Source organism: Oxyura jamaicensis, chromosome 12 (genome assembly GCF_011077185.1).
Source record: "Oxyura jamaicensis isolate SHBP4307 breed ruddy duck chromosome 12, BPBGC_Ojam_1.0, whole genome shotgun sequence".
Lineage (NCBI taxonomy): Eukaryota > Metazoa > Chordata > Aves > Anseriformes > Anatidae > Oxyura > Oxyura jamaicensis.
In genome coordinates, this window is record NC_048904.1 from 2,412,661 (window position 1) to 2,439,224 (window position 26,564).

Below are 26,564 nucleotides of genomic sequence, written 5' to 3' on the forward strand. Positions count from 1 at the left end.
CTATAATAAGACAATGATTAGTTATGTCCTCTAAACTAATACACACAGGCCAGTGGTGATTTTTTTTAAAGGTGCTTTTGCTTTTGCTGGAGAACAGTAAGTTACCAGCGCCAGCTTTCACGTCGTGATAGCAATAGCCCAACACCTGTCAGGAGTCAAACCCCTGATTCTGGCTTGTAGCTCCCCTTTGTTTCTTTCTCTCATCGGTGTTTCAGACCCTGTGCCATGGGTGCTGTTCCTTCTGTGCTGCTGTTTGAGAAGCAATCATCTGGCTGCTGTATTTCAAAGCTTTGATAGATCAGTGATTCTTTATTGCATCTGAGCTGTGGAAGCAGTTTCTAGGTAGCTGCATTTGAGCTCTAAATGATACCTGCAGTAAGATCTCTTTAGATTTTGAGCAAGTAATGAGAGGCTGTCCTGGCTTAACTAGCTGTGCTTCGTCTATTTTTTTTCCAGCTAGGAGTTCGTCAACCCGTTCTTGCAGCCGGGTGTCTGCCGTACAGCACAACTCACTACTGTCACAGAATGCTGACGTCTGTTATCTCCGTTCTGAAAAGGCATAGTCCTATAATTTCTTTCAAGTCCCATTTCAAATTAGTTAATTCAAATTTCTCAACAGCTTAAGAGATGTTTTTTTCTGGATTTATGTTCATGACTGTATATTTGAGATCACATCTTTTCTACATCTGTTTTTCATATCTTTTTTTAGGTTGAAACATTTCAGAATTTCTTTCTCAGTCACCTGCAAATTTCATTGTGTGAGGAAATTCTTTCCTCGCTTTACCCACAATAAATAACTTATTATGTCTCAAATCAAACTTTTATAATGAAGGCAACACACGTAACAGAACTTGGCTATGCTGTATAATGCTCTCTAGCTAATGAGAAATATTCAATGTGAAGTTAAAATATGAAAATTAAGGAGATTTATTTCTGATGAAAGGACCGTATTTCTCAGTTGGTGCAGTCAGAGAGATCAACTTGGAAGGAATTTATTCAGGTAAAATACAGTCTGAGCATACCAGGCATGTATGGCCGTGGTTTGTGTAAGTGAGCACAAAACCCCACCACATTACAAGGAATATTCTTGCCGTGTAGTGGAACCTGGGATAAGCTAGTAATCCAAATAATAACAGGTTTTCAAAACAAACGTGAGGGTGGAGTTTCAGCACGTGCTGTGCTGGTGCCGGTGTCTCCCAGAAGCGAAGCTCTGATGGCAGGAGCATGAGCTCCCGTGTGATCGTACGGAAATATTTTGAAAGTTGCCGAGTGGGATCTGACAGATGTGTTTCTGTACGTACCTTTGTTACGTTGACTGGGATGTGAAACGCTGACATTGCAGTGTATTTCATAACACTGCTGTTTTTTTCTGGGAGGGAGAGGGGTAAGTGAGGGTGGGTGTTGTAAGGAACTGAAGCTGAAAACATGGCAGAAAGCGGAGTTTGCAATGGTTTGTGCTACATTAACTACAATTCAGAAACAAACTGCAAAACTAGATCTGCACGAGTGCTTTTAACCTCTTGAATCTGAAAGCAGTTAACAAAGCCTGGTGAGGGGAAGCGGCCTGGCTTCTTCCATCCAGGGCAGATAACAAAGAACAAACTGAGTGGGGTGCTGGAGTCCCAGGAGCCAGTCAATGCCATTGACCGCTGGATCCGTTCGCAGCTCAGATTGCCATTAGGACTTATTTTCCCTCTGCATGGTTGTATCTTCAGAGGCTCTCTGGTGGGCAGGCCGACAACACGATCACATGTGGCGTTAAGGCAAGATGATGATTCACAAGAGTGAGTTCCTAATGTTCCTTCCTCTCAGAACTGCTGTGAACGTACATTGGAAAACGTGGTTAGCAGTGGTACTGGAGAAATCTGGCCGCACACAGAGGTACAGTTACATAACGTGGATATAGAGGACATCGACTTCTGCTGCCTGCTTGCGAGCTGTGGCACAGCTCAAATGCAGCAGGTTGGAAAAGGCAGGCTGAGCACTGAACGTCAACTACACAGCAAGGGGAATGAGGTTATTTCAGATGTTTTCGTGGTTTGCTCCCCAAATGTCTCCATAATATTCACTGCTCTTTAAGTACTGCAGAGGGAAAATACTGTCCAGAAGATGAGTTAACATCTTTCTGTGTGTGAGCAGCATAAAATGGCATTCCCTGTGGGTCAGACACGCAGGGCAGAGAGCCCTCTGCCAGCAGGTTATCCAGAGGGATATACAGAGCCTCACCTGCTATGTACCCAGCTGGTGCCAGCTTGAACTTGGCCAATTGGAAACCTGTGAGAATCAAAACATGTTGCGCCAATCATTTATTTATTTTTTTTTTTCCTCCAGGGAGTTAGGGAAGGAATGTGATCTCAGCACAGCAGAAAATTGCCAAGGCAGGGGTTTTCCAAGAGAAGATAAGGTGGAAGCTCGCAGAGGGGTGACTTGGGGACTCTGCAGGGCATGGATGCTGAGGGGAGCGGGGATGGGTCCCTGTGGGGTGGGAGAGGCTGAAGGGGCTGAGCCCTGGGGCTGGGGACTGGGTGCCCTCAGCGGGGAGCTGCGAGCAGGCACATCAGGAACAGAGCAGTGGTGCTGGGGGGGCGAGGGAGTGAGCGAGCTTGTCCTGGTGGCACATTTGTGAGTGCTGTCACTGGGAAGGAAAATGCCCTGATGAGAGCGAGCAGCACAGTCCCTTCTGAGGTGTTTCAGGAGGGTGTCTGCTTGGAATATATGAGGCTCTTCAAGCCCGCCTGAAAAACTGCTGCTGTTTTAAAGATTAATACCCCAAGTACTGCTATGTCTGTAGGCTTGTCTGGATCTTTCCTCTAACTGGGGTGTCCCGTTGCGTGGTTCGGAGGCTGAGCAGTGCACTGAAATACTCTCAAGTTTTTTTCTAGAAAATAGACTGGAGCAGTATTACATTCCAGATCCCATGGGTAAACTAAATTAATAGCTCGATGCTTGAAAAGTCATATTAACCTCAAGGGGCTGCTGACCATTGAAATGCTATCTGTTTTTCAGGTTGAACATTAACCAAGTATCTGTGCAACACCTACTGAGTCTCAGCTGTCTCCAGAAGAGGGGGTGTGTATCAGCTGTGGAGCTGTGAACCATCAACTCTGGTTCCAGCTGATGTTCCCCTATTTCCCAGCCTTACTGTACAAAATGCAGGCTGACTCCGTCAGATAACTGCTTGCTATCTGGTGCAACCCACTTCATGCATCTCACTTCAGGGAAGATGCAGACTAATTGGTTGGAGTGCAGCGTGTGGGTACGCAGCAGGCTGAGAGCTGGGCTATGGGTTGGCTGTGAGATGGAGTTAGGTTTGTCCTCTCTGGGAGAAGGGGGACTGACACAAAGCTATCTGAAGAACAGTTTCTCAAGAAAAACCCCAAAGCCTGCATTTGGGAGGTGGTAAATAAATGATTCTTCATGCCCGCTACATTGAGGCAAATAAATAATGGGCTTAAATTGAAACTAGGGAGATGTAGGCTGGATGAAAGAAAGAAGTTTCCAACTTTTAGTGCACTTAAGTATTGACAAATACTGCCTAGGGAGGTTCACTGGAGCTGGTGTGAGGTCTGTCAGGAATAATTTATAAATCGATGAGCCTGTCTTAAGGCAGGGAGGTGGACTAATGATGTTTCTAGGTCACTTCCAGACACACTTGCTGTGATTCTTTTATTCTGTGCTGTGGCATTGGTCACATATTCAAGGTTATAAGATTTGCATCTGTATTGGTTTGCTGAGACCTGTGAGCGCTTATTTCAATCAGCGTGTGCTGGATGTGAGTTCAGGAAGGAGCCAACCTAAACTGAACAGTCATAAGTCATCTGCAAATTGAGCTGTTGGCAAATTATATTTGCATTCATTTAATTAAGAGTGTGTTGAACTGGTTTCAGACAGTTCACAGGTTATGGTGCAACTTCAGCTAATAGCCAAGCCAACAAAAACTGTGTCTGTTTCACATCCAGAGCAATAAAGCACCCACGAGAAGCAGAGACTTGTCTGGGTGCAGTGACCATTGTGGTTGTGGTCAGTGTCTCCAAGAAGGACAAATGTGTGGCGAAGGGCTACTGGAGGAGGAACACCATGCTTATTATGGGAGGGTAGACCTTGGCTTGGTTAGCCTGGCAAGCTGAAAACCAAGGGGTCTACAGTAGCCCTGAAGAAAAGGGGAGAAAAACTCAATAGAAGGAAGATTAAAGGATGAAATTGGCTCAGGAAGCAGTGTATCTGAACTGGCCATGAATAAACTAAACAGAGGGGGAACAGCAGTTTAGCCCAGCTTTGCTTTAGGAAAGGCATGACAAGAATTCTGATTGTTTTAAGATGAATGTTGCTGAATTTTTGAACAAGATTATATGAGATGTCCTGCAATTGGCCTCGGAAGTTCCTGTGTACGGTGTCTCCAGAAGCAACTCTTCCTGTTAACAGCCTGAGTTATTGCATGTATCTTTTTCTGAAAGACAGAAGCCTTATTGTCAGTTTTCGGGTGTCATCCAACATCTACAACATGCTAGCATAAAGTAAAAAATTTAAAAAGAAAAATTAAATTTTATTTTTAAATTTTTATTTTTTTTTTTTTTTTTTTTTTTTTTCCCTTTTTGTACCTGCTTATGTAGCTGGTCAAATGCTGAGCTTTTTAAAGGTTTGGTTTTAACACTGTAGTTAGGTCAGGTTTGTAGCTGCATGAATCAATGTGTTTTGAATGTACCTGTAAAAATGTGGAGGTTTCTGTTCTCCTGTCAGTGCTTCCTATTAAAAAAATAAGGGAAGGAAAGCTCATTCTGTTGGTGAACTGTGATGCCTCTCAGTCTATGCATTTACATTTTTGCTTATAAATTTGATTTTGGTGGTATTTTTGGCAGTAGCTGGAGGCTCAGAATTGGAAAACTAACCCCAATGATGCCAGCGAACCTTGAACTTGAGAACTTGGAGAAACTGATGCAATCCGATGGCAGCTTATCCAGCACAGAGCACGTCAGCTCGATCTTTAAGCGAGACAGTGTTCTGTGCAAGCAGCCTGTTGGACTTCGGCAGCCCACGGCGGTGATGGAAGTTCCTCAGCAGCTGGGCCCCAAAACCTCTGAGCGGCTGCTCTTGGAGCAGGGAGCCAGCAGCAGTTCTGCGCTGCCACTGGTTTTGTGCAAGTGCCAGTAGGGTCTTCTCTGCTGTCTTCCTGGGTTTTGTTTTAAGTAGACTACCTGTATTTAATTTACAGGACTGGGGACAAAGGTTTTCTGTTTAACTTTGAAAGGATAACTGCATCTTATGGCAAGCCTGCAGAATAAATGAGCATCGTCTCAACAGCTTCTTGCCGTGCTGCTGGGGGGCGCTTGCCAAGGTCGCTGTTTGTAAGGCCTCAGCCTTGCTGAGGGTGGGGTACCAAGCAGCCTGCTGGAGTCCGCTCAGTGTAACCCAAAAATGCACAGCTGCTGTCTACTTTCAGAATATACTCGATGAATTTTGGTAGCGGTGGAGAAAAATGCATGCTTGATGTCAAAAGAAGTGAAGCAGTAACGTGTTGTTTTGGCTGATGCTAGAACACTGAAGTTAATGCTGGGTTTTCCACAGAGCCACAGCTCTGCAAGTAGGTCTGTTACTGCCGGGGTGTGTATGTCGTGAAGCAGCCCAGTAAATAGACCAGAAGAAATCATCGGTTGTTAACTTAAGATTGGTTGTGAGACGCAGTAGTAATAACCAGAGACAGGAATCTGATTTGTGGCAAATCAGCTCTTAATTGGTTACAGAGATATCTTTATGATGAAGTATCTTTTTTTTTTTTTTTTTTAATAATACCACTTTATGGGAAACATTACTGCTGTTTGACTGGGTGTTACTTTAATTCACAAAATTTGTTCTATGAGAATAGCCAATGCACCCACATTCTGTGTCCTCCCTTCCAGTCTTTTGGTCCAAGTCATACGATCATTCTTCTTTCTTGTAAAGGCTCGACACTGTGCAGGAATTCAATGGAAATGGTGTTCCTGTTATGGCAAAGGGTTATGTTTGTGGGCCATCTCATAAATCACACCTGCTTTCCTTCCAAATGTGTCCTGTGGCAAGAACATCTGTTTGGGAAAATACCACCAATCCCTATGGGATGACTTTCCATATGCTCCCATTTCAGGATAAAATTAAACCAATGGACCTTGACAGTGTTTTCTTAATCAAAAATGGGTCTTTGTGCCTCTGTTAACAGGACATGCATAGTATTATTTAATAAAGGCATGAATCACTTCCACTAGTGCTGTTCTGGAGAGCAATTCAGCATCTATGTGACTGGAAGTGTTCTTTCGCACATAAAGGCAGATGGTGTTAAACAAATCAGATAAGCGTATGTCCAATCTGGTGCTGCTGGGCATACTAACAGGATAATGATTTATAGGATTGAGAGCTTTGACTTACGGTTGCCACCAGAAGGAAGAAAAAAGAGCTCCTGTACTCTTTCTTGCAGACTAGTAGTGCTGTTGAGCGTCTGAATTTCCTTGGGTGTGCCCCTTTTTGTGTCTGTAAGCTTTGTGTGGTCAGACAGAGGGCTTGGCTGCACCGTGTCCAGAGAGCTGAGGCAGGTGGCCAGGCTGTGTCAGACCAACCTCGGGTGTGCGCGTGTGCCAGTCTGGGCACAGTAAATCCAGCTGGCCTGGATGACCAGGGAGGGCTCTGGCCAGCTGTACTGCGTGTCTGTGCGTAGTCCTGTATAGATATCTTGTGTGAAAGGACAGCGCAAATTAGTTTGGGCCTGCTGTGACTTCTGAAACACCTCTGTGTTCCCACTGCACCAGGCTTGTCCTGGCAAACTGTAATCTATTTGGCACAATTAGCATCTTTAAAACACTTTGTGGTCCTTGAGTGGCTGAGAAATAAGCACTAATGCACTCCCTGGGATTTACAACAAAGCTTCATTTAAGAACTAGTATAAAGGTTCAAAAATACTTTACAGCTTCCAGCAACAGAGATCTGCTTGCATGCAAATATAAACAAAGTAAACATTCACTTGCACAGTGATTTTTGTAGTATTTTTTCATGATTACTGTAATGTCTTCCTGAACTTTGTAACTTTCACCCTAGCATGCATATTAGGATGAGTTGAAAATGAATGGGCAAGCTGCTGTTTCAGACCTGAGCTGTTTGGGCTGAAACTGCAGCTTATGCTTTGGGCTTGGGTGTGGTCAACTGTGAATAAGTGCGTGGCCTTGCACTTTAATATAAGGACGAGTTTTAAAGACAGCTCAGCCCTCTTATATAAGCCTTCACGGTATTTTCATGCCTTGTTTGTGCTATTTATCATGGTATCTTACCTGAATTTACTATGCAATTATTCATCTCGGTGACTGATTTAAAAAGGAAGCAGTGCCCAAGGGAAATGATTCGGTTTAAGTGAGACTGATTTATCGAAGGAGGCACGACTCTCAATACCTAATACATTTCCAGAATTCCAAATGCAGGCAAAACCACTGCCCCAGACTGCAGGGAGAGCAGCAGACAGAGATAATATGATGGTCGGGTGGGTGTTAGCAGAGCATTGACTTTTAATTTCTGGATCTGGAAAATGGTCTCTCCATCCTCCATCCTCTCCCCCTCCTCTTATTTTAACTTCGTTTTTGGATCCGTTTACTGTATGATGGTGGAAAAGCAGTGTGTGGTGACTGTTTTGGTGATCCAGGGGTATTTCTGCCTGACCACTTGCCACTAGCCAGAGGAGGAGCCATGCAGGCTGGCAGCTAGCTCAGCGTTTGCCCTCTTTGGCACCAGGTTGGCAGCGACAGAAGAGCAAGGAGAGGAACCACTGAGAAAAGGTGGGGTGTGATGAAAAGGATATTTTGGGAGCATTTAGGAAGATGATCTGCCCCCTTCCCCAAAGCAGACAGGTGGCATGGCTGCTCTGGGTCATTTTGTACTGGGGAAGCTGTGCAATGAATTCCCCTCCTCAGGCAGAGCTGCCTCTTTCTAGCCAGTTTGCAAGAAATGATCCATGCCAGTAGCATAATTCAGAGGGGAGAACCTAAAAACAGAACCCAAATTTGATTAGCTTGGATGGTTAAAGAGCAGGTGTGTCCTTTTGCTATTTGGCATGTCCTGCACCTTGCAGGTGTTCTGCTAGGCCACCTGCAGGTGAAGGACCTGGCAGAGAGGTACCCTCAGTGACAGGCACATGGGCTGCTGACAGCAGGTCTGTGCCAGAGAGAAGCTGGTCAGCCGGGGGGGCAAGAGCAGTGACAAGACCTTTCTGATCACCCTACTGATTACTTGAATTAGACCTATGGACCTAAATTCAGTTTTCCTGTTGCAGTCTTTTTGTGCCTTACATGAGTCCAGCTTTTGCTGAAATGTCTATAGAAAATGCATAAAGAGATAAACTATAAAAATCAGTTCAAACATAAAGCTGGATTTTTAATACCTCATTTAAAAGGATGAAGATATTAAAACTGGAAATCATGAATGCCCATGCAGAGGCTCCAAAACCTATTGTTAGTGCTGCTCTACAGGGGAGAGGCGGTTTCAGTTCAGAAATCCTAAATGTAAGTATTTTATGCAGACCATATACCTACCAGTTTCTCTGGTTTCCTCAGGAAACTTTTAAGAATGATTGTTAGCGATGATCTACCATTGTTGGCATGTGATTGCATCCGTAACCATTCACGAGCTGCTCTTGCACGGGAGTGTGGCAGCCTCGTGGCTGAGCCCTGCGGTGCGATGCTGCGCTGGCGGGGTGATGCTGGGCACGGGGGAAGCCGGTTGTTGAGCGGCTGTTACACAGGTGGTGCCACATAGAACCGTGATCTGATTGACACAGAAATAGAAGGCAAAGAATAATTTGAAGGTGTCAGTTTTGCTTTTCATTTCAGTAAGTCTTGAACTCTCCTCTGAGGCTATATCCCATGACATGTTGCTGTGCCAGGGCAGTTGCTGGTACATCCTCTGACGTGTGGTTAAATGCTGCATTTTTCTGTCTTAGTTCTTTTCTGTCTATTCTGCAGACATCTGTGCTTTCATTTTTCTCTGAGTACCGTTTTTGCCATGACTGAAAAATAACTTGTTGACCAATGGAGCCCTTCTATGTACTCACCGGTCACTAGTCCTGGTGACTGTGGGAAACACATTTGCAGGATTTGCATTCTTTACCGTGAGCATCCATTACCGCTGGTGATCAAAAAAGTCTTACTTGAATTTCTGGTTCTCCATCACTAGTAATTAAGCTGTTGTTTCATACTAGGAAAAAGCTTTCATGCTGTGCAAGCCACAGGGACTTCAGAGAAAACAGCATTTATAGCCTTAAAAGGGCATATTGATTGGTCTTTATTAATAGGAAAATCTCTAAGGAGAGATGAAATAGTTGAATATTAGAAAGTTTAAAGAATATGTATAATGCACTTGAAAACTGCATGAAAACTAGGCAGAGCTCCTAGGTAATTTATCCTTACTGCTAGTAAACTTTGTTACTGTTCTTTATTTTTATAGGAAATTAACTTGTACTGAGTAGAGAGATCTATCTTTGGAGGGAGTAATGTTGTCTTAATTAAAAAAAAAGTCAATCCAAGTGGTGTTATTCAAATTAATGTAACATTGTCTTTTTTTTTTTTTCCCTTTGGTTGTTTCATTATAAGAGATTTTCATCTCTTTTACTGAAACTAATAGAGGAGAGCAAGCGCTTCCCTTGGGTTAGCTCTCAGAGCAGGGGGGTGTTAGTTCTGTAGCACCCTGTTAGTGCATTTGAAATCAAACACTGGCTAAACTGAAAGGAGTTTTGTTTGCTTTGCATAAGTACATGCCACTATGGAGTGTGCCAGATAGCCAAGGATAATGGCATCCTTATGTATTTCCTTTGTAAGGGAATTCATAGAGTCTGCTTTGGATTTTTTCTTTCCTGTTTGCAGATCATTTTGGGGAAGGGGAGAAGGGAGAGAGAATAAAGGAAAGAAAGTTTTTGTGTTGTTCTTATTATAATTCAGATTAAGATGAGAATCCAGGGAGCTCACCTCCAGGCTGCTTAGGGTTATTTTTGTTGTTGTTGTTTTCTCTTTTCTTCAAATGTAGCTTTTTGATGTCTTTGAAACAAGCTAATCTCTAAGGCAGGTAGCACTGTTATCTTGGTATAAGAAGTCAATAGAAGCATGCTGTACAATGCACCAATAGTTATTAATTTTAGCAATTCCTATGCAATCACTTGGGGTCTAAATTATCTCTTTTTTATGAGAAAAAATATTCTACTAAAAACAATATTTCATAGTGTGATCAAGCATCTTACCTGTTGTGTTATATATATATCATTGAATGCAGGTTGATTGGTTTGGGTATTTTGACTTTCTAGTTTTGTTCAGTATTGGGTTTTAGCAATGTAGGAAATAATATGTAATTAAATACAATTAAGGTCTTTATTTTGACAGACAATGTTTCTATATTGACAATATCTTCTCTTTGCCATGCTCATGAAACATGAGTTGGAAGTGCAAACTGCCAGGCCATACCTTTCCATAACTTCATTTTTCCCATTTAAAGTATTTGAAGTATGTATGCTGTATGTACTCTTGAAGTATTTTATAAAATGTTGTCCTCAGTTTTCTGATTGATACTGCTTTCTGCAGTCTCTGAATGTCTGATGCCATTTGTTAAATCCAATATGTGAAACATTCTTTGCATTCCATTCTAAAATCCATACGTATGTGGTCTTAAGATTTTAGCTAACTAAACAGCTGCCATGAAGGGATCTGAGCATGCTGACTTGTAAAGAAACCTGTCTATGCCTACTAGTTCTGAATATGCCAGTGCAGGATATGTCTGAAAAAATCTTTGATTTTTTTTTTGATGTTTTGGGTTCTTTTGCTTATCCAGTTTTCAAACTGTTGCCATGATCAGCTGCAGGATCTCCTATCACTTAGCACAGCTCAAATTTGTTTAGACTTGGTGCTGCTGACTTCATGCTTTTTTTTGGTCTTGTCTAGCCAAGATTTGAATGCTCTTGATTGCATTTGATAACTAGCATTCAAATTAGTATTCCAGGACCTTGGCCAAGAGCATGCTGCTTATAGCATAGTTTCACAGATTTCAAGTCGGGAAGTAGCACCGTGATCATCCCATCGGATCTCCTGAGCACCTTTGCTCACAGGAATTCCTTGGAGGAATCTCTGATTCATGGCCAGGCCAGGCCTGCTGACTGAAGTGAGACGTGTTGGTTAGGAAAACACCCAGCCTTGAGGTTACAGGCAGCAGCAGTGGAGGCTGCTGCCTACCTCACAGTACTTTGTTGTGCTTTAAGGAAAAGAGAAAGTGTTTTATTGCTGATGGGAATCTGTTGAACTGCAGCTTGCGGAATAGCTATGCATTCGATAAAAAGAGTTTTCCCATGATGAACTTTGTTTTGACGTTCTTTGTTTTGCTTTGAAGTACTTACAGACTGTCATCAAATAATCCCTTTCCCTCTCTGAAACGTGTAGAGTGAGCTCCTTGAGTCACGGCCAGGATGCCCCAGCTCTTTGGTGATGTTCATTGCCCATCCTTAACCTGTCTTAAGGTGCATACTGAAAAGCATACTCTGCAGTGGGAAATACATTTTTGCAACACAGAAGATCATTCTTGTTTGCTGCTCCCCCTTGGGCCTCTCGTTACGGCTGCCCTGCAGGGAGAGCTGGCTGGCAGTGCCCCTTGTGTCTCTGCTTCCGTGGCTCAACAAGGCTGGCTGCCAGCCTGCGGCCGCCTCCACCCTCTGGCCTGACTTACACAACCCTGTGTGGGTGAAGCGCTGTCAGAGTGCTTGTGCCCAGCTTATGCAAGCACCTGGATCTCTTTGTGGCCTCTCATCTTTATGCTTCAACACTCCCCTAATTCTTTTCAAGGTGTAAAATTTATTAGTGACTGTGCTTTTCTCATGGTTTGTTGTAAAAATGCAAATCACTTCATTAGAACAAGAGCGAAGCCCTGCAGAACCTCTTGATTATCATCAAGGATGTGCAATTTTTATATGTATAACTTACATTTTATGACTGATTACTTACTTAATTTTTAAACAACTTTTCTAAATGGATATTTTCTTTTCTGTATCATTCTTTTTTTCCTTAATGTGAAGCAAATGCTTTAGAGAAATCTGGGTCAATTATGTCAATGCTATTATCTTTATTAACCCAAACATATAATCTCATTGGAAAGTAGCCAGGAGCTGTTTCTTAAACTGTGTTGATGTTACCCTTTCATGCTTTGCTGTTGAAGGGAAGGGAAGTTTTATTTTTAGCTGTTACTATGTTTTAGCTGACAGGCTAGTATTATTCTTTTGGGCAAGGCTACAGAATGTCAAGCTTTGCAGAAGGGTCTATAAAAAAAGAAGTTACAAATGTGATTCTCTCAGCTTAGTTCTTAACCACTGTGGGAGACTTTGATTAATATATCCCGGTCAGGGGTGCAGTATTTGCCTTTGAGTGTTTTCTAACAGGTTGTCAAATAGTGTTAGGAATGCAAGAAATGTGACAGCTCTCTCTTTAGCATTTAAAACTTCTCTCAAGATGTTTCCAAACTCCAGATAAATTATTGTGTGAATGTTCAGGAGCAGGGATACCCCAGTCTGCAAAGTGCTTTTGTTGTGGTGAAAGTACCCTATCCCTATTTTCCAAGTTTTGCAGTTATGTTACAGGGAAAGCTTGTTTCCAGTCTGTATTATTTCAACACAAAAGATTGTGTGTTGGCTTTTCCCTTCAACCCTGCGTTATATGCTTCCCATAGATGGGTTTCCAGTGGCAGCAAGCAGCTGGTACACAGTGTGCTCTGATGCTTCCTTGGGCACCCCAAGGAAAAAAGCAAGGTGGGAGAAAGACGAGCTGCCCATACATACTGCAGGTGATGGTGCTGTGTATCCACAGATCTGAGGGGTGTACTGAGGAGCTCCTTGTCAGTTTTGTGTCGCATAGGTGAGAAACCTGGGCACAGAGCGGTGAGGTGCCTGGGTGTGGACGACTTAGCAGGCCGAAGAGTGGGTCAGGAATAAAGACGGTTCTCCAGAATGCATTAAGCCCTTATTAGAGTTCTAATTAAGGGGTGCGCACAGACCTGTCACTTTGTCTAGCCATTTTACATTCCTTTCCCTCAATATTCAGCATGTGATAGAATGTGTGCTTGTTCATTCGTAGTCTTTTTGTGAAAACAAATACGTGAGAAGTTTTGAGATGCTTAACTTAAACTTGCCTATGTGGCCCTCATTATTTCTTGCCCACCTCTCCCGTTCTCCAGGAAGAACAGGATATACATGCAGGTAAACAAAGGCTGCAGTTATTACAGGGTGATGAAGGAGACAGAAGTTGTAAGATTGCCTTTTTTTTTTTTTTTTTTTTTTTTTCCCTGCATGTAATGGAAAAGACACAGAGCTAACTTGGCGTTCGGTGTGGATGAAGCAGGCCTCCCAGAGCGCAGGATGCAGAGGTTGGCCTGGATGCTGTGGCTGGTGCAGCCCCGTCACCACTGCCATTTTGTGCCATCCTCGGTGGCATGAAACCCTTCCCGTGTCTGGGCACAGCCAGGCTACCCTGCTCCCAGCCCCGACACGGGGTGGTGGGATCACCTCCCACCTCCAGCTGTGTGAGGAGAAGGCCTTGAGCGGCCGGTCAGCTGTGGGGAGCCGCGGGGCCTCCTGCGGCCCTCTGCTCCGTGCTGGCTCAGCCTGGCTCTGCTGCCGGGCCTTGAAGTCTTCAAGTATCCCATTGTACTGGGCAGATGGCAACTAATGAGAAATGGCTCTTAATGGTGTTTATATAATGGGAGAAAGCTTTTCAGAGAAGAATTTAAGGTTTATTCATCACTGTGTAGGGATAAAGGTTTGAAGAACTCTACAAATGCTACTCTGGCCTGCTGCAGCCAGGGCTGTTAAATGGTTTTCAGCCTAGCTGTCTGCTTTGGTGGGGAGTTTTCGGGTATTTTCTCTTTCTGCTAATTTGAAATTTTTTGAGTTAGTTTCCTAAAATAAATATATTTGGTCTGCAATTAAAGACCAAGCCTGAAGGCTTCTTCAGTCAGTGCCTTCTAAGATCGATAAGCCTGTGACTAATGAATACAGCATAGTTCAAAGGCTTAATTTTGGAAGGAGAAAATGCATGTTCTGACTTTCATAATACTCCATACTAAACATGATAGCGTATTTCTTGTTACTGCATTTGTGGTTAGATGTAAGTTCTGAAGGTAACAGTTTATCTTGATTGACTTTTCTAGATTAGTGTATTTTGTGAATGATAAAAACTAGTAAGTAGTGAAAATGTACAAGGCAGTATGCAAATGGCATGTGTTCTTCCCATCCCCAGGTGTCAATGGGTAAGAACCAGTTAAAAAACATTTGTTTCTACCTTTACTACTGCAAAGAAAATTTAAATCACAACTTATTGTAATGAAACTTTAAACCCATGCAAACATTTGTTCATATCAGATACACATGTGAAACCACTTGACAAAAGTTAATGTTACTATTCAAAACACCTCTGGCACTGGAAGGTCTGTGCTAGGCAGCTGCATTTGCATTACTGAGGGAACAGCTCTGTTCTTTCTGAATGCTTGTGGCTATAAACGAGCGTCCTCTTCTTCACCTAGGGTTATCGGGGTTTATAAGTAATTTATGGGTAAGGACATCTCACTTTATCAATGTGCTTTACAAACTAAAGGACCAAATTGATATAGCAAGATGGGAAACTGTAGCAATAATGGGATGAAATTGAAAGGAAAATGAAATTTGCTTTTGGAAAGGCAGGACTGCATGCAACACAAGAAGCAGTCAAATTAAATTTGCTAGGGCAAATCTAAATAAAACTTGCCTTATTCTGCTAATTTTTTTGTGCTGGTTAATTTTGCTGGCAAAGCTAATTGATCAAATGAGCATTACCGTTTACATGCTGAATATTAACAGCATAAATAGCATTTTCGCTTCATGTTGGAAGGCTGGGAGCAGTGGTGCTGCTCAGGCTGGGCCTGTCATGTGCCAGGAGTGGCATCTCGTCCTTCGGGGAGAGAGCTGGCCTCAGAGAATAGTAAAGCACAGAGTTGTGCACAGTAAAGATAAAGCAATGGGAGTTTCATGCCCATAAAACAATCTAATTAGAAAATTGTCTTGAAGCAGAGGAGCTTAAAGAAAAAACATCAGTGGTTTCTGTATGCTTGCAAGTGGCTGCCCTGCTGCTGTCCTGGTCTGCAGATGATGTTCATCTGCCATGGGCTGCCCAGCTTCTCTTCTTCTCACCAGGCTTGGGAGACACCAGCCTTCCGAGGGTGGTGGCATCTCCTCGCTCTTCCCTTTCACACGCTTTCAGTCACCTGCAGATGGTTACGGGGCAACGGCAGCTGCCAGACTTGTCTTTCCATTCCTGCTGTGGCAGCCCAGGCCAGGATGGCTGCAACAGCTGGCACTGGCACAAGGGTACTTCAAAATCATAGCTATTAAATTATCCAGACATCAGCCCTTGTACCTTCAGGTATTTGCATGGTCTTCCTGGGTATCCAGCCTGCTGCAGGTACTCTTTAAAACTCTTAGAAATGAAAGCAGAATTCAGGATGGTGATTTCTGTACCCTGCCCACTGCAGGTGGGACACAAGAACAGGATAACAAGCAGGGAATAAGTGGGAATTTAGCTTCAGCTCTTTGGGATGTTGTCTCATAGCACTGGACATTGTATGCGTCCAAATACTGTGTTTATGGACGACATGAAGTGAAACAAAAGGCTTTTTAAAAGCAGCATGAACTATAGTGTAAACTTTAGTGAACACTGGTTCAGGAGTGAATTCCAGAAAATATCAAATCTCATGACACACATTTTTCCTGTGGTGTTTATTTTATTATTATTATTTTTATTTCTTTGTTCATTGAGAAGCAGAAGCTGTATTTTGGTGATCTGATGTAACAGGTTTTGTCTGTTTTCTTCACACATTTATTTCAGTTTCATTTGAAATAGTCATTTTGTGAGGCATGCCTGGACTGTTTCTGGTATTTCATCTAGATTTATAGGCTTATGTGGGACCTGTGAAGCACCGGCAATTAAGAGAGTTAATGGGGTGCTACCTGCACTTAATTTAATTGCTTGTGACATGAACTTCTTTCTTTTTAACCATAGGTTATCATAGCATAGTTGGGTTTCAGGGTTTTGATCTGTAAAGCAGTCTCTGCCCAAGGTGTTGGGTCTCTTATGTATTTTCATGACCCTTGCATACAGCTTTGGTTTGAGATGTTGAATCACCTTCCTCCTGCACCTTGCAGGACAAGTTTTTTAAGTTCTGACATTCAGAGGTGAACTTCACTGTTACTCTGCCTCTTCTCTTAAGCAATTGAAGTTGCAAGCTGTACCTGCATCCAGCAGGAAAGAAAGCTCAGTAAATTCTGTAAATTTCCAGCAAGAACCCAGGCAAATAAGTGTAATTTCTTCCAGTCTTTTCTGCAGGTCTTGCTCACTGAGTTGTGAGTGTCCTTTTGGGCAAGGACTGATTTCTCTGCATTTGGAAAATGAGCTACCACTGGGAAACCTCACCAATACAGCTAACGAATAGTAGGCTGTAATTTCACAGAGGGTGACTTGGTGAAGAAAAATGTTGGCTGAAAGCTGATGTGTAATGAAGCTGTAAAAAATTGTCCTCATTCGCAAGTTGTCTAATGGCATCTGTTGTTTGTTCGCAGAAAGGGGGTTTTCTGCATTAGGACTTCTTTAAATGACACATACTTGTTGAATATGTGGGGAGTGGGAATAAAAGGTTCGAAATGTCTTTAAAAATTCACAGCATAGGCATAATAACAAAGGCATAAGCCTGGTACATGAGTGTAACTGCTTCAGTAACGTCTTGAGCCCTTCACAGTCCAAAATGCTATGTCTGAGCCTGCTTGTGCTCCCAGTTGTCTTCGGGGATTCTGCTGATAGTGGATGAAACAAGTCTGAAATGCAAAAAGTGACTGCACTATATGAGTGAAGTTTTCATTTTAAATAAAAATTGCTGTTAGTTTTCTTCTAAAATTTATTATTGTTCATCTTCATTTCTAAAGGCCTGTGAAGTTACTATAGTTTTCTGAATTACAGTATCAAAAGGTTAGGTAAGCCATAAGTATTCCTGCTGAAATCAGTGGCTACTTCTTATAGAAGAAGGTGCAAAAAATTACGAAGATGGGTGAGATCAGATTTTATAGTTCTCTATATTCTATCTTGTTCAGTGGCCAATAATTGATATTTCTACCAGAATTTTTCAATTAATATTGAAATTGTATTCCATAGAAGAAAATTGGAGAAATTGGAGAATCAGATTCTAGAAATGTGAAATACAGATGGGGAAAAGGGAGACCCATCAACGAGGATGGGGTATCTGGTACCATGCATTTCTGCCAAACGCAGGACAATTCTGAAACCAGCATCTCACATGTTTTATAATTGACCTAATATCCTTTGGATCGTACATTGTCTTCAGCCCTGACTTGGAGAGAGAATCTGGTCATCTGCCATAACACAAAACAGTCCCCACAGCAGCTGCCCTGCACAGGTGTGAGCTCTATTACTCGTAGATCCTATTATTTTACTAGTTACTTTTGAAACTTTTTCCAAAATCATGGTGTTTCCCTGAAAAAGACAGTACTGATAATACAGAATTTAAGGAGTTAATGGTGATATGCAGCTACCAGGTAACGTGTCCCAGGTTCACGGCAGGAACAAATCAAGCTCCTCAGTTACCTGACAGGGTCTGGTTGTGCTGTGCGCTCCCTCCGTACTGGCTGTCCCGATCTCAGCCTTGTGACAGTAGGGCAGACCAGAACTGTGCTTTTGTTTGTAAATCTGCTGTAAAATTATGTATAGCAAGGTAGGAGAAAGCTATCAATGGATCCCACTGCTGCTGTATGTCTCAAGGTGATGTCCGATTAGAACAGCAGCTGCAGTGCATGAGCAAATGTACGGATTTGGCATATGGATGTAGAAATCAGCATGAATAGGTGTTCATTCTGCTGATTTAGACACCTGACTTCCCCTCTTGGGAGTGCCTCTTCAGTTCCCTTTTCATCACTATTGTGGGTGAAAGATGACAGCAGCCCTTGATGGGTCTGTAGCTGGCATAGCGTGTACGTGACAGAGGTAAGTCCTTCCTTCCCTCATTTGCTGCCCTAGTGCTTCTGCTCGCCTCTGTCTTCACTGACTGACCAAAATAGGTTCTGCATTGAGGACTGTTGTCCTGTTATGCAAAATCAAATAGCTATCTGTAAGTATAACTCTGCAACTTCAGGCGTTTTTAGGGGTTTCCATGTTAAAAAATAAAAAAAAATAAAAAAAATAATCTTGTGGTCTTATTTTTTTTTCCATCTTGTCTCCTTTACAGCGTGGTAGTGTAGTTTATTCCCACCCAAATCTATTAGCCCCTCACAACTAAGATGGGAAGGAACTCGTCCTCAGTGGTTAATCTTAGAAATCTTCTGTAACTCAGGTGAAAGCCAGTCTCATGCTTGTGTAACTTAGCAAGACTTAGTCAGAGCCCATATGTTACAACCTGGAGGAAATGATGCTTGGGGATGACTAACAGAACATGTTCCTGCTGTTAATTTGGGTGTCATTCCAGAAATTTAATTCGTGAGCCTTCCCTTTGATTTTATTAACACATTTACTTACTAATTCCAATCTTTGCTATTGTTCCCCGCCAAGGAACTTAATGAAGGGATAAATTTTATGTTAACAAAGAGAGAGCTTTGGTAGCTCTGCCTGGGAAGAGCAGGGAGAAGCAGAGAGCGTGTGTGATAGAATGGTGTTTGGTTAGCAGAATTATGATTTACGGATAGGAAATTGAGTTTAATGTGTCTTCCTGCTAACAACATCATTTTACTCCAGTCTCTGTGAATCAGGACGTAATTTACCAACAGCGATTATATAAAGTACTGATGGGGAATTATTTTTCCTTCCAAAAAGAAGTGAATAGCTTTCAGTGTTTTGATGCCTAAAATGGATCACGTAGGTATCATCTGGTTTGCAGCAGGGAGAATTAGAAGGCAAAGAGAATTAACGAAGAGAAGGTAGCTTTCACAATTTGTACCTCTTCTTACCGCTTACTATCTGTCTGTTACAGACTGCCTTTCATAGTGAAGTACACATTGTGCAACCCTAAACCAATTAATGCTCATTTATTTATATGAAAGGTTAAATTATGGAGCCATAAATCACCCAGGCTGCGTGTGTGACCGGGCAGTGCCTGTACCCCTGCTGATATTGTGCCTGCGATGCACCATTAATGCACGCTGTTGTGGCTTATTCCTGCAGAAGCACTCAGTAAATATGTGACCGCAGGAGGCCAGAGTAGCTGTGATAATAAAATGGGAAATTCTGAGTGCCGGGTAAGGTAGCTGACCATGGGTCGGTGCGGCTGCGCTTGGGAATGAGGCTTCAACCTGTTCTGCTCTGTAGCTTGTGTTGCAGTGGATGCAATCTCTTATCTGCTTAAAAGAGTGAATTTCCCCTTGTGTTTTGTGTAGCTTAGTGCTTTCCGTGCTGCTCGGCGTTATTCTAGTTATGCCACTGCAGTAAATAACAGACTGAATCTGAGTTTGCATTGTGCATGTATGTGCAAAATTAATACATCGATGGTGTGAGAAAGCTGCTGCTTGTTGTATCTGGTCTCGCTGTGGCTTTCGTTCCAACTGTGCTGCAGACAAATTCTTTACTGAATCCTTTTAAGCTGACTGTTCCTCACAGTTTATTAAAATGGAAGAACAAGGTAAGTTTACAGATTCCTCCTTAGCAGTAAGACAAGCTGAGCAGCTGTCTCACTTCTTGCTTGGTTCTGTTTGAATTCAGCTAGTCTGGAAAAGTTGAACCAGCTCAGTGTGATTGCTATGAGCTTTTGAAGGTTGAAGTTTATTTTGAAAGCCTAGATGCTGTGTAGAAGACTTAAGAAGCCTTCAGTTATTGTACATGGAAATACAGTGCAGCCCCCCGAGCCAAGACTGCATCCCTGTGAGGAGGGAAAGAGCCGAGCACCGTGGGTGCCTTAAAAGGAGACAAAGCATGGAGATATCTGCAGGTTGATACTGATATTTCTCTGATCACCCTGCAAACATTTTCCAACCTTCTTTTCAAGTCTTGTACCTTGAGGAAGCTCAGAGTAGAAGTGGTGCCATTAAAGCAGTGAGGCAGACCAACCATGGGCCTGTTCAGCAGCTCGGTGCCATGCTGTGCTTGCACTTGTCCAGCTCTGGAGCGACGCCGTGTGTAGCAGCATCCCTGGGAGCCTCCCTGTTCAGCTGGATGGTGTCACAAACATCTCCATGCAGACAGCGCGATGGTTGGTGACTCAGTGGGTGAATCTGGAAACTCACTTTACTCCCCCAAATTTTCATAAATTTCATTTGAATTTGGATCATGCAAAGTGATGCCTTAGATCCAGCTAAGTGGGTTAGCTTTCTTTGGCATGGCCATTCCAAAGAATCCTGTTCCTCATCTTAAAATTTGATATTCCAAGGTTGTTTCAGACTTAGATCCTTGTGTCCAGCGCAAAAACTTTCCACCTTGGGAGGACTGTATGATAGGGAGTAAGTGTCTGTGACCCCAGTGAAGGTTTTTTGGGTTCAGAATAAATGCCACGTGAGTCACACAGTTAAACAGAGGTGGTTTTGCTGCTCCAGAGTAGAAAACAGTTCAACTGTTAAGCCCTTTCAGAAGCAGTTTACATTTTGGCAAATGACTCGTGTCAGGTTCAGCCTTGTGGAATTTAAGAAGCTTGTTTGCGCCCTCTGAACTGGAGACCCCTCCGGTGGGTGTGAGCTCAGCCTGCAAGGGCAGCAGCTCTGCCCAAAGCCTCGTCCTCTGCTTCTTCATGTTAGTAATGGGCCAGAGCTGTCTCCTGGGAAATGATAGCTCAGCTATTGTTATGACTGGGGAAAAAAAAATCCAGGTTCTTCCCTGTAGTTATATATGAAATATGTATTTGTCTTCCAAAATCATTTTGTTGCTGTTGCTCAGCTTGCCATCTTAATACTCTGAAGTCAGTTGTCAATCCGAATGCTCATAATATTAGAACATATGGAATACCATTGTCTGCAACGTCTGAATGGTCTTTTAAATGTTACCCATAAGGTAGCAGTAGAGAATTTCTCACAGTGCTCAGAAATCTGGAAATGAGAGTCAAGGGGTTCAGTATTAGTTTTTTAATTAGGATTTTTTTTTCTTTTTTCAGAAATAGCTGGATCTGCATTGCCGTCTTTTCCTTTCTCTGCTAGCCCACACTATGCTCTTCCTGCCTCACACAAGGACTTGCTCCTTCTCCTCCTTAATAGCAGTGTGTCTGATTTATTCTACAGGGTTTAAATTAAGAGGAAACTCAGCAGTAGGGGAAGTACTGATGGATTTGAAAGCAATTCTCAGGCTCTCTTGTGCTGGCTCATTAGACAGCCTGCCTTTCCTTTTTTTTTTTTTTTAACTTACAGAAAACGCAGTAAGTCCAGAGCAGCAGCAGCAATACCGCCTTGCTCCTGGCAGTAGGAGCCCGGTGTGCAGCTGCCTGCCTGCTCCAGCATCTCTGCCAGGGCACGGGGTGCTCCCAGCCACCCCTTGGGATGGGGACGCAGGTCCCCATGGCCACGCCGTGCCAGCCCAGAGAGCGCTACTGCTGGGATGAGGTTCTCCTCCCCCGTGCTGCTGGAGAAGCAGGCTTTCTGTCTTCCAAGAAGAGCTAAAATGTCACTGTTTCAACCTGGGTTTTCTTCTCGTGAAAGCTCTGTGCAAAGCTGGCATGTTTGCAGCCCCCTAAGTTCTCCTTGCTGTGCCCAGCTCATTGCAACCACAGGCGAGGGCAGACCATATCAAAACGCAGTGACCTTGCTGCTCTGGATCGCGGTTACAAGTAAGCTGGCTGCCAGTTGAATTCATGCTACGAACAGAGCTGAGTTAACTGAGAAAAGGCAAATGTCCGAGGTTAACATGTGAACTAATTAATTTTAGTGATTCACGAGCCTGCCTCCCTGTAAGAACAGTTACACAATTGTGCCTTTTAGGGAACGACCACGCTTCATTTCTAGGGCAGCGGACCGGAGTGCGCCCAGCCCCACCGGCTGGCCACGGGAGATGAGCTACACCATGGCTATGTGGGCTTCAGTGATACGCCTCTGAAGAGGCCAGAGCACGAAGCTGAGCTTCCTGCTGTAAGGTTTAGCTGGTGTTAATTAGAGCCAGGCAGTTAGACCCTGTGTGCACCCCCCTGCAGCCAGGACGTGGGCTCTGCCTTGTGGGCTGGGGGGCTCCCGGCTGGAGCCCACCTGTCTGTGAGCCTGCAGGAGGTGGCAGCTGATGTGGAAGCACACAAAAGCCATTTGGGAGGACTTGGTTGATTTATATCTGTGAATTGCATATGTTCATTTCTGGCAGTAGGAGCACTTGGGGAGGGAAAAAAAAAAAAAAAAAAGCCTTTCTAGGGCTTTACATACATTTTAAACTCTTACTTTACAGCCTGGACTAAATGCTCCCGAATTTATTTATGAATACTGCAGTAGTAGAATGTAACATTACTCACATTTCTAAGCTAAAATAATAAATATTGCCCAGTAGCCTAAAGAAAGAGCTGAAGAACAGTTTTGAATTATTTTTTGCCAATTTTCAAGAAAAGTCAGTAAAATTATTCACTTGCAGTTGTGCTTAGAGAAACGTTTGTTCTTGAGGTGGTATTGTCTTAATTTGTCCCTAGAGAAATGGGAAGATCCACACTGCCCAGCATGGTTACTCTGGGGACCTCACCTGGTAGTCCTGGCCATAAATTCCCAGGTGCAGTCATTTACTGTGCCGAGTATTCACGGCTGTAAAAGGAAGCAGAGGCTTTGCTATGGCTCTGTTGCACACCTGGAAATGAAAATGTTTTTATTAATCTGACAGATAATGATCCTTACAAAAGCAAGAAGTAAATAGTCATATGTTGATACATCAAAACGCCGGTATGTTTGTGTTGCCTGAAATATTAATGCTGTCATGTGGCATAGCACAGACATCTCTTTGTTCCGAGGCAAGTCTTTGTCTTCTTGACACTGGATTTAAGGCAAGTGCCCTAGTTCATACACATGGCTCATCTGTTACGTAAAAGATTTTATAAGTGTTCTTGATACAGGCATAAGACAAATCCAGAATTCTGAATATTGTATCAGCACAGTGGCTTTATTTTTGTCCATTTGATACTAATAACATCTTATTTTGGGTTATAGGACAGAAAATTAACAAAAGTAGAGAGACAGAGATTTAAAGAGGAAGCAGAAATGTTGAAAGGTCTACAGCACCCAAACATTGTAAGATTTTATGACTTCTGGGAATCCTGTGTAAAAGGAAAAAGATGTATCGTACTGGTTACCGAACTGATGACCTCTGGAACACTAAAGACGTAAGTACTGTGCTCCTGGAGAGCAGTCTAAGAATAGCTATAGAAATTTTTAGAAAAATCCTACTTTCACATTCTGAAAAAAAGCATCTCAAGATAAAAGGAAAAAATGGAGCTGTTCTCTGGTGTCTGTTGCGTGTCCCTATGTTTGAACTGTGCTGACTTGACAGGAAGAATTTCGGCCTCCATCTCCCCTTTCCCCGTTCTTCTGTTTCAGTTATGTAACTGGAAGCAGTTCCCTGGTTTGTTTCATCTGCATGTGAAGTTTCAGTTTGTCAGGGTGTGATTTTGTGTTCGCTTTTGTGCTTGTATTTGCATGTTTTGTTACAAAATTCAGATAGAATAGCACTTGAATGGTAGAGTCTCTTTTTGAAGCAAGAGGTGCTCTAGGTTATCTGCTAAACAATATTATTTAATAGCTTTTGATACTGACAATCTGGTTAGGGTTGATACAAAGCACTTGGCATGAATTCGGGAACAGATTTTCAGCCCCAATGGGAGCAGTGCTCATCACTGCGTACATCCAGTGTGCTTCTCTGCTGGTGCATTAGCCATTGGACGTTTTTCCAAAATGTACCCTCCCCATCAGTGTTTTAGGTGAACAGAAAAAATGCAGGTGCATGATACAGAGGTCAAAGTCTTGTGGTTAAAATTAAACTTGAGTATTATTCTGTTCTGAATATGTGAAACATATTTTCTAAAACTGTTCTCTGCATGAAGTGAATTGCTTTACTATTTACTATCTTGCAAATATTTGGTTGTATTGCACCAAAAATGCTTATCATCTTCTTCTCTAAAAATGAATGTTCTAAATTCCTTTTCTGAAAAGATCTTTCTTTCAATTTGGAGATATTTTTGAGTTGCTATTATGGCATCTAATAAGAGGCTTTTATCCAGAATGAATTTCAGCTGTTAAAGCCCCTAGAATCTATAATAACACTTCATTTTCTTTATAACCACTTCTGTGTGTTTATACTGCAGGTATCTGAAGAGATTTAAAGTGATGAAACCAAAAGTTCTGCGTAGTTGGTGCCGGCAAATCCTGAAGGGTCTTCTTTTCTTGCACACGAGAACTCCACCAATAATTCACAGAGACTTGAAATGTGACAATATTTTTATTACTGGACCAACTGGATCTGTGAAAATAGGAGACTTAGGACTGGCAACCCTCAAGAGAGCTTCATTTGCCAAAAGCGTAATAGGTAATCATTCTGTTCTCTTTGGCTTCCTTCTGTTGGTACAGTGATGGTCTTTTTAAGTTGTCTGTCTTTGACACTTCATGTTAGTGGTTTTTTCACTTGTAGGCTGCTAGCAGAGACTTAAGTGGTTTTAGTGGCTGTTCCCTTTATACCATCATAAAAATCTCCATCTGTAGGGCCTATCTAGGAAACGGTACCCTGATCTTTTCTTCCTTCTGTATCATAATGTTAAATTTTTAATTGAAATATTCCTTCCCATCCACAAATCCTTCTCCTCTCTCCTCCAAAAGAAGCAGCAACAGTTACCAACAGGTTGTGTGCACCATCCCCCTGAGAACAGGCTCAGTGCCTGTTGGGGAGAGAGGAGAAAAGAGGTGGAGGAGGAAAGACAGATGGTGGCCTGCTCTTCACAAACCAGGTGGCACTGTGAAAGGCTCTGGGAAGCCCTTGGGAAGACTTCTGCTGCCAGCAGTGCCGGGAAAACAGTTACTTTTGCCGAAGGAAGAGGCAGCCTGGTCTGTGGGTAGTGCCCTGCAGAGCCAGGCTTCTCTCCTCTGCAGGGAGGTCACAGGAGAGCTGGTCTGGCTGGAACAGCTTATCCCCATTTACTGGGGCATCAGCAAAATAAGTTGCTTCTGCAGGCAACTGCAGAGCTTGTCTGTGCCTTGGTGTAGTCCTGGCAGAGTCCTACTTAAACAACATCTGCAATTAATTAAAAATCAGTAGCTACAAAATTAAAAGAAATTTCCACTAGGATATGCAATAGCTGATGTTCTTAAATGGTACCCATGCAAGGAGCATTATAACTTGGTTTTGCTTGAACTGGGCGGACGTTTTCTGAATGATTGTTGAAGAATGTCATTCCCTTGCAAAAGTGAAATTCAGTATCTTCTGTGTGAGAAATGTGTCTGGGATATCCTTCTCCTGAATTCTCAAAGATTTTTTATTTTTTTACCCTAAGCTTTCTTAGCAAATCTTCCTTGTTCAGATATGTATGTGATGGTTCTTGGAATATGTAAATTCCTGAGAAAGGATGCTGAAAGTGAGGGAAGTTATCATGCATGTATTTGTATTTCAGCTCGCTATATAAATGGAAATTAGGTTTGAGATGATTAGAATTAGCAAACTGCCAGTGACAACCACTATTCCATAACTATAAAGAAAATAGCATGCTATCTTTAAAGCAGTAGTTTCTAAAATAACTGTTATAGCATCTCAAGTTTTCTTCAGTTATATTTTATAACTACTTATACAAAAGTTTCACCCTTTTTACATGGGGAGCCCAGTACTGTTGAAGTGAAATTAGGATTGAAATGTTGGATGTGTGCTTGGCTGCTGTGGGTCTGCTTAGCCGTGTTGATTTCAGTGAAATCATGGTGGTTTACATCTGTTAAGTTTCTCTAGTTATTACCTTCTAATGGCTTTTTTTTTTTTTTTTTGGTGGGAGTGGGATCAGCATTTCTTCTCTTAATTTTCTCCTTTTTTGCAGTATAGCGGTTACCCATGGACTAGGAATAATATCAGAAATACCAATATAGATTTTTGCAAAATGAGTTTTTACAACAAGGCTGTCAAGCCATGGCCGTGTCTGACAGAAATTGAATAATGAAAAGGGCTGCAGGTTGCTGGCAAGCTGTCTATATTCATTTTGGCAGTAAAACTGAACCCATCTTTTTCATGAGCAGTGCTGCTCTAAGGAAAGAATCAGGGGGACTGGGAAGCACTGGTGGTGTGACCTGGTTCTGCTCCTGGTGCTGGGCCGGCTCCCACCTTCGCAGCAGGGAAGAAAAATGCATTTTTCCCCCCAGGTGGGAAGCTAAGGCTTGAAAGTATAGGCAGGGAGGTGGAAGGACTGAAAAGGTTAAAGTGGGCTTTCTGCAGGGGCAGGGTGGGAAGGGTGTCCCATGGGCACCAGCCCTAGGCTCTGGCTTCTCCCTCCTGCTGCGTGTCCCAGCCTGGCTTTCCAGGGCTGCATGCACCCTGCTGTCCTTACCACTCACCTTATCTTTGCCTACAGCAAGCCCTCTCCCTAGCTGTAGTAGCTTTAAATGAATA

At 42.8% G+C, this 26,564-nt stretch overlaps 1 protein-coding gene across 9 annotated transcripts in view; it reads left to right on the plus strand.

Moving 5' to 3' along the window:
• The window catches only part of WNK2 (WNK lysine deficient protein kinase 2), a 117,092-nt gene that overhangs the window by 17,715 nt on the left and 72,813 nt on the right, over positions 1–26,564 (plus strand). For all 9 annotated transcript variants that reach the window (XR_004754009.1, XR_004754012.1, XR_004754013.1 and 6 more), the window contains exons 3-4: positions 23,141–23,313; positions 24,292–24,512. Coding sequence is in view for 2 of the 9 variants with exons in the window: in XM_035337348.1 (XP_035193239.1) it covers positions 23,141–23,313; positions 24,292–24,512 (394 nt within the window). In the remaining 7 variants the exon portion in view is untranslated. The remainder of the gene's footprint in view (positions 1–23,140; positions 23,314–24,291; positions 24,513–26,564) is intronic.